Source organism: Gallus gallus, chromosome 3 (genome assembly GCF_016699485.2).
Source record: "Gallus gallus isolate bGalGal1 chromosome 3, bGalGal1.mat.broiler.GRCg7b, whole genome shotgun sequence".
NCBI classification, from domain to species: Eukaryota; Metazoa; Chordata; class Aves; order Galliformes; family Phasianidae; genus Gallus; species Gallus gallus.
The window spans coordinates 16234947-16243162 of record NC_052534.1 but is presented as its reverse complement, the minus strand read 5'-3'; the positions used below and the strand labels follow the sequence as shown (position 1 = coordinate 16243162).

General features: G+C 46.9%; 1 protein-coding gene across 2 annotated transcripts; it reads right to left on the bottom strand.

Moving 5' to 3' along the window:
- Window positions 1-808: 808 nt before the first annotated feature.
- On the bottom strand, window positions 809-7907 carry SRSF7L (serine and arginine rich splicing factor 7 like). 2 transcript variants are annotated; one of them, XM_015283521.4, is made up of 9 exons: window positions 7800-7907; window positions 7188-7368; window positions 6877-7053; window positions 5879-5953; window positions 5653-5754; window positions 4831-4884; window positions 2600-2644; window positions 1981-2016; window positions 809-1116 (listed from the first exon to the last, which is right to left on the bottom strand). In XM_015283521.4, exons 1-9 carry the CDS (start codon window positions 7819-7821, stop codon window positions 1092-1094), a joined length of 717 nt encoding a protein of 238 aa, XP_015139007.1. In that variant the 5' UTR covers window positions 7822-7907; the 3' UTR covers window positions 809-1091. The 2 variants fall into 2 exon arrangements, with proteins under 2 accessions (XP_015139007.1, NP_001026539.1); NM_001031368.2 differs by lacking the exon at window positions 2600-2644.
- Window positions 7908-8216: the final 309 nt, after the last annotated feature.

Genomic DNA, 8216 nt, shown 5'->3' with positions numbered 1-8216 from the left:
CATACACACACAGTGCCATAGCTTTAAACACCACTGTATGCATCTTAGGTACACTTTTATGCTGGTAACCATTGCCCCTCTGTGCAACATCTTTATTTCCACAGTGCCAATTTTTGGTGGTTTTGAGCAGCTGGAAAGCCATTCTAATGCCTCAGGTGATTGAAGGAGGAAAAGCCACAGCCCAGCTGCTATGCACCCCCCAAAGCACAGGACAAACTCTCCACATTACTGCTGAGCAGCATCTGAGTTTCCTCAGGAGTCAGAATCTAACAGGACATGAACTGTATGAAATGCAGGTGACTGACTGAACAAAGCAGTGCTGCTGTTAGGGACTGGGAAGAGCATCTCACCCCTTCCAGCAGTGCTCCCACTTTCAGGTGGAACACTTCTGTTCCATTACTGACCTCTTTCCTGGGAGCTGCCTCCCAACCAACCCCTGGCAGAGGAGCAAGGATGTTCGTAAGGACTACCTAGATGCATTTTCTTTGGCACTGGCTCTTCCACCTTATCATAAACATCAATCTCTTCCTCCAAAATAGCTGTACTTGTATGTGTTTGGACAACAGGAATACAAAATGAGAATTCTAAAGCCAGTTACTTCAATAGTTTACATCCCAAAATTATTCCGAGTACCTTGAGTTCATTGGTCCTTTAATCAAGAGGAAAGAAAAGAGCAGAAGTCTCATATTCCTTATGTTTCTGTGCTCAGCTCCCAAGTGCCTGACAGCCTGCCTCCCCTGAGTCAGCTCAGTGACCTGCTTTAGTCACCCACCAAGTAATGAACAGCAGGGTTAGAGCAAAGTACCTCTTAGTTAGAAATGCACTGTTTATTCCAATGCACCAAATACAAAAAGCCCTATATTTCCAGATCACTGAACATTAACACAACAAAGGAGTTTTGCATTAGTCTACTTTTAAAAGATCCAAATTCATGCCTGTTGTTAGGCAATAGAAACAACCTTCTAGGACTAAGCCCTTGCGTTTATAAAGACACCACAAAATCCCTTATAATAATGTAAACAAAATAAATCTTCTTCTTAAACTTTAACCTTTTAACTTGAATCCATTCTTTCAGGATGTGTGTTCCTCCTTCAAGGGCTTCCTGATGGTGAATGACTGAAAGAGAAATAAAAACGAGTAAGGACAACTCCTACAGCCAAAGCAGCAGAAAACATGCATGCTGCCCCAGGCTTCCTTTGTTTATGAACCACTCCCCCAGATGAGCTCTATCCAGTTTTCACTTGCAGCTCACGTGCGTTAGATATGTTAGGTTTTACATCATATAAGTTGCAACCTGACACGTGAAAGGGCCAGGTAAAATAAGAGTCAGCTATGATACCTAGGGTAAGACAAGGAGCATGCTCAAGAAGAGCACCTGTGAAGCTCCAGCCATGCACAGATGGATTCTTATCTGCTAAAGTGAAGGTGGGCTATAATCTATACATCCTCAAGTTGGAGCTAGCAATGAGTCTGCAGGTCAGGCTACTGAAAGCCCACTATCTACATCCCTGGTTACACAGAGGAACTTGCTGCTTTCTGACTTTGGTGTGCAGCTGTGCACCCTGAGTTAAGGGCCAACTGTGAAGATTCACCAAGAACTGAATCCTGCCAAATACTGGTGGTTTCCTTCCTACTTCATCACCCCTTTCCCAGCTGTGCTCAGAGCCATTTTGTTTCCTCTGTTACTTGCTATGTTTTCTTGCCTTTTCTACTGTCCTTTCCAAGTTCCACTGAAGTAGGTTACCTCAGAGGATTCCAACAGTGAGTGGACACAGGACACCTACACTAGAGTTCTTTTCTAGAAACAGCCTTGTTATAAACTTGTGACTCACAGAAGGAAACACCCATGCAAATTCCAGTTTTATAGTTCACGAGGAAAGAAGTTCATGATTTTATTTTTGCAGAAGTTAACCTTTATAGCAATCACTACAGACACTAGTCCATTGTAAGCACATGTTGGACTCTACTTTTCATTCCTACCTTCTCTTTGGAGATGGTGATCTGGACTTTGAGCGACTGTAAAAGAAAGAAAAAGCAATGTAACTCTTTTCACTTAGTAACTTCCATGCACTCAACACTTTTGACCATTTTAAAGCACCAATAAGTGACATTTTTTGTGTACAGTAGAGATACCACCCTTAATGCTGCTGATAGCAAGTACGCCCAATTTAGAAGCTTACTTTAAGCAAGAAGCTGCAGTTGAGACAGAAAACTGCTGAAAGCTGAAGCCCTCAGTAGAAAGCTGCCAGAGCTTTGAAGCAGCTATAAAGTGACAGCAGGGTGGTGAAACAAGTGAAGAAAAGACAGGACTGAGAGCAGGGCAGGGCAAGATGTGCCCCAAATCCTGCCAAAATACTTTGCCGTCAGTCATGAGTTAGATGAGAGCTTGCTAGATATCCACAATCCTTCTGAAAGAATGGTGGACCAACCCACAAAAATCAGCTATAGAAAAAAAAGTCATTTAAAAAAATCTTTTAAATGTAATTTAAAAACAGTCATTAAAGAGGCTCTTTTACATGCAACTGAGATACTGGTCCAAAAAGATTCGGAATCATGACCAAAAAAGATTACTGAGTGCTAGTTGTGTTTATACGCTCACCTTTTAGCAGGTAAGCCAGATTTAGATCTACCATGGGACCCAGACCTACAATAGGAGAAAAATAAAGCTCAGCAAAGCAGCCAGTGGCATGCACATACAATGAAGGTTAGCTTAACCAGCAACAGCAATTTCACACTACATAGCATCACGAACCGGAAAGGAATGCTCCGCTCTGGGCTGGCGGCCCTTCCTCATCACATTGCTGAAGAATCCTTTAGCTCTTATTGCAGACTCCGCTTGTCAGGAAGCAAAAGAACACACCCAAGAAGCTCCCCAGCAAAGCTTTGGCTACCACTTCTACAAAATAGAAGCCCCACCCACCCCCATGTCCTTTTCACAAATGGAAGAATAGTTACAAGTGTCATTTAAGATAAGATCTTAATTAAACAGCACATTAGGAGATGAATCAGCCACACGCTGAAGAGCTGATACGTTCTTCAGTTCTCAATGCCGCTTTTATTCAAGTAAATTAAACTGTTCATTTGCTATCCCAATTAAAATAGTGTTTTTGTTGTGTTATATACGTGGCTACAAGGACTTCATAGTTTGTAAACTATTCTCAGGTCATCTTAAGGGTTGAGATCTAACTCAGACTTTCCTCATGCATTCTGCACGTCAATATACATATTCAAGTGTTTGCTGTGCTACTTAGGATGTAATTTTCATACATGTAGCAGAAATGCTGTCACAGCCTGAAGCAGTGATTGAACACCTGGTGGGAAGGCAGGGCCAGCCCAGGGGAGCTCAGCTGCATGCAATGGTCCTGAGTGACCAGAAGGGCTGGAGCCAGGATCCACCCCTTCCCAGACCTCATTTAAGGGCTGGCAGTGGAGGTGAGGGTATCTCACTGGAGATCCCTGCCTGCCAGAGGCCTTCCAGAGGTAAGCAGATTTTCTTCCTTCATTTCTGTGTCTACAGCTGCTGCATTTAGGCTTGTTCTCATTTGCTGCAGCTTAGGATTATGCCACTCAGCTATTACTGCTATACTTTCCATCACGTTATAGCATTACAATGCTCTTTTGGCTGCTGCTTTTTAATGACTAGAACATGAAGCTTTCTGCTATTTAATATTATCACACGGCTGATTTCTGACTCCCTGGGAAGACAATTTCCTTAGCTTGCAACTGTTTACAGTCACTTTTATATTGCCTATTATTTTACAGAAGTACTGTGCAGATACTGCTAGCCTAAGTGAAATGGTTCGGTGCAATTGCTTTTAAGCCTTCCTGGTTGTTATACTGAGCCATCATCCCTATGAGTAATTAACGCTGTAACCAGCAGTTTTCTTATTGCCTCCAAGGTCCACAGAACAGTTCCTCACATCCACCCAGAACATATATTTTGTAGCATGAGCACAACTTCCTTTGGCCAATAACACAAGAGCATTGTTACCTTCCTACAAACATTGGCAAAACCTTACTGCAGGAGGACTGCCAATCAGAGGGCTCTAGAAGTAGGACCATTTACCCTTTTCAGTGTTTCTCTAGTTCTAGTCTGTAACTACACCACTGTTCACCACTGCAATTGCAGACACATGAGATGAGCACTTCAGAAAGCATTAAGTATCCTCTGTGCAAGAACTGGACCACTCCAGAAGCAGAAGTCCCCAAGCAGCACAGCAGCATCCCTGCCTACACAGCAGCCTGCAAATTGCACCTGGGTGGTGATCTCCTGCATCATCACTAGCACATAGGAGTGGTGTGTCAGGACAACTCTAGGAGTAACCAACCACCACCATCCCTTAAAGAATCAACCTGCAAGTCCTAAAGCAGCCGCTCCCCTAATGAAGCCTGTCTCACCTCTATACCCATTTTACAGTCATGTAAAGTGGTAAAGCAAGAGCTGAGTTCATAGTATGAATCCTCTCAGTGCTTATAGTCAGCATTTAGGACTTAAAAAAGACAACAAGAAAAAGACTATGCAACATTTCCTGCAAGATAAAGGTCAAACATAACCAACAAATTTATTTCTGAGCTTCCCTCCATTGAATGTAAGTCACACATATACTTTGCTTATGGCTAACATATCACCACAGACTAAAGCAAACTTATGAAGTACAAGACATAAATCAGTTCTGTGGTCTGTAGAAAGGTGTACGAGAAGTGCAAATACTGCTATGCTGTACAACCTTCTAATCCCTTTCAGGGGACAAAAAGAAAAGATAAAGGGACAGAGAGAGAGAGAACTCTTCAACTACTCTCAATTAGAAGAAATTAGAACAAGCACTTTACCTGCTTCGAGGCCATACAACAGACCGAGACCTTGAGCGTGATCTGGACCTAGATCTACAAAAGAGAGAGCAGTGAAAGATCAGCTCCTCTGTGACTCATACAGCTGAGATCCTTCAGCACAGTTCTCCGAAGTTATCAGTGTAGCACAAATAACTGAAGCTACTTAAGTTATTTCAAGTTACTCATTGTCAGCTACAAAAAATACAGGGGCTCAAACAAGCTAACATACTTCCTTAGTAGAGGTAAGGCCAAAAATGGAAAAATAATGGATGCCTATTGAAGAATAGTGGATGCTCCATCCCTGGAGGGATTCAAGGCCAGGTTGGACGTGGCTCTGGGCAGCCTGTTCTAGTGGCTGGTGACCCTGCACACAGCAAGGGGGAGTTGAAACTAGATGCTCACTGTGGTCCTTCTCAACCCAGGCTGTTCTATGGTTCAAACCTGACAGTATTACTAGAAAGTGGCAGTAGATTCTGCCAATAATATCATCCATGTATGATTCCCACTGCAGAGTTAACTAAACATCGTTACTCTCTGTATTGCTTAAAAAAAATTAGAAAGCTTTAGCCAGAGATGAAATCACAGCCTTAATTTCAGTACAGCGTGGAAAAAAAACCAAACATCAGAAACTGCAGTTTTGAATTTACAAGCACAGGTCTTTAACTTCAGAAGAAACGTTCAGATGAGCCCTGGGATTTCACTCCACGAGGCTTCCTATCAGCACTACGGACTGCAAAAAACGTAAGCACTAATTCACTAATTCCAGCAATTACATTGCTTTCAGCAGTGTTGTGAGCTCACAGCATCACTGCTAACACATACCTTGATCTCCTTAAAGAGCCAGACCGTGATCTGCGAGGTGAAAATGATCTATACCTACGAGGAGAGATTGACCTGGACCTGCGGTAGGAAGCTGACCTTGACCTACAAAAAAAACAGAACACAAACTACTAAGAGGTATTTTTCACAAAAGGGTATCCTTCCTAGAATGAAGGGAAAAGTAAAAACAGTAAAATAAACAGCAAGGTGACTGCACTTGGTATCTTACCTCCTACCACGGCTTCGACTGCGTGAGCGAGAATACCTTCTTCCTCGGGACCTGGAGCGGGATCGAGACCGGGACCTGGTTTTAGGTTAGAGAAAACACGTATCAGAAAACAGCCTCAGCCAACAGTGCTCGTGAGGCCCTGCTGAAGTCAAAACTTTCAGACAACTAAGAAGAAAACAAAACAAAACAAAAAAACAAACAAAAAAACAAAAACAAAACCACACCACTAGCATCTGTCAGTTGGAAAAAATGCCTGGGCCTACTTGTCTTGAGCATTTTTACTACCTAGAAAAATGTTAAAAGCTGAATTACATTGCAGAATTACATTAGAATAAAAAAATACTGTAATGCGTATTTAAAATAAACCTTGCAAGTTTGCAGGTCGACCCTCTTTGGCCCAAGGTCTAGCAGATCTAGACGATCTAGAAGTATCTATAGCCGATCGCTGCATCTAGGTGTTCTCTTCAATCTAACGACGATCAAACTGACAGCCCAATGAGCCAGGGTGAGGCTTGATTGACGCAAGAAGATTTTTCTAGCTGGGAATGTGGTCAATCTGGTGTTCCTCTTTCTAAACCGGAGGGGGGGGGCCCCAATTGAAAGCCAAATTTACTGTTACGGCGGTCACCGTCTCAAATTTTCTGCCCTTAAAGAATAAGGTCGAGCTAGCTGGAGATGGCTCGAGGGGATCTGGCCTCTTATGCTGATCACCTCAAGGTCTAGGAGGATCTTAAGTGTCGGATTTGCAAGGCGCCTCAGCATGAAATCTTAAGGCTCGTGACATTCTGAATCAAGGCGACTGACTCAAACGAAGAAACCTGAAAGGTTTTGACCAGGTTGATTATTAAGATAGCAACATTTGATATGTATTAGCAACAAATTGTGATATACACCTGTTGACTTACAACATTAAGAGTTAAAATTGGCTTTTTGTTCGCTAAGAAGCTCTACCCAAAGTGAACCGGCGAAGCAACCCCGCCGCCCCATCCCGCCCGTACCTGCTCCTCCTCCGGCGGCTGTAGCGATGGCAGTCGTAGGCATAGTGGCCTTTCTCACCACACTCATAGCATCTGTCGTTGGGGTCGAAGGGGCGCCGCGCAGGAGGCCTGTCGTAACGAGAGCGGCGGGGCATGCCCGTCGACACTTCCACTCGGACCCTGGAGCCACAGATTATCCTGCAAACACAGCTCTTGTTAGTCACTGCTTGTCTGCCCTCCTCCCATTTCACAGGAGCTGATACTGCTGACAGCTGCAGGAGAAGGTGAGGTGCTGCTGACAGAGCAGCCAAGGGGTCTCGGCACACACGTACTTCCCATCGAGGCCAAGCACAGCATCTTCAGCATCCCTCGGGTCTTCAAACTCCACAAAGGCGAACCCCGGCGGGTTCCTGGCGATCCACACGGTTCTCAGCGGCCCATAGTAGCTGAAGGCTCTCTCCAGCTCGCCTTTGCCCGCGCCCGTGCCCAGGTTCCCCACGTACACCTTGGTCTCTGCAGGGAAAGCGGCCATCTCAGCAGGAGCCCGCGGGCGGCAGCGCGCAGGCGCAGCGCAGGGCACGAGACGCGCACGCGGCGCGGCCACCCCTCCCCCCGCGGCCCGCAGGCGCCGCCATCTTTAATACCGTCTCCATTTTGCTGCGCTCCCGCCAGCGCCGCGCCGCCCGCCCCTCCGTCACCCTCAGAGCCCGCTTCCCGCTGGAGAGCCGCTCTGCGGCCCCAGCCGACCAGCGGCTCCCGCACCCCGCCCGCCTCTCCCGCCGACTTCCCTTACAGCCGTCGACCGCAGAGCGGCCGCCTCCCCCCTCCGCGCGGCCCGAGGCAAACCTCCCCACACCGCCCATCCCCGCTGCCAGCGGCAGCCCGCGCCCCTCTTCCGCCGCGCCAAGCCTTCCCCTCACGTCCTTCGCCACTGCCCGCCCTACCATAACGCCCGTAGCGCGACATCGTCCCAACTACAGGCCGAGCCCCGCGCGCGTCCCTGAGAAAGAGGGAACCGCCGCCGCGCCTGCGCGCCGCACCCCAACGGCCGCACGCCGGGGCGGGGCTCCGGTCGCTAGAGAACGCGGGGCGGGAGGAACGCGCTGCTCGGCTATGTGCGCAGATCTCGCGAGAGCTGCGGCTGCAGTACTGTGCATGCGCAGACGGGGCCTATCAGGCAGGCGGTCGGGCCGTGTCGGATAGGAAGCGGAAGGCGCTGCGGAATCTGCGTGTGCGGGCGGCGGCGATCCAGCCGGTTTATGGGGGAGCGTACGGACCGTGCAGCGTTTTTAGAGCCATCGGCAGGAACCTCACTGACTCGAAGTACTTCTTAATGAACCGCAGGAGGAATAAGGGGAGCC

Bases quoted from the DNA above. Each gene is read 5' to 3' on its own strand.
- SRSF7L (XM_015283521.4), bottom strand. From the start codon at position 7,821: ATGTCGCGCTACGGGCGTTATG. The intron at 2,645-4,830 runs GTAAAGTGCTTG...CTCCTATTGTAG, and splicing joins GTTGTATGGCCTCGAAGCAG to GTCTGGGTCCCATGGTAGAT. The intron at 1,117-1,980 runs GTAGGAATGAAA...TTTCTCTTTCAG, and splicing joins TCACCATCTCCAAAGAGAAG to TCATTCACCATCAGGAAGCC.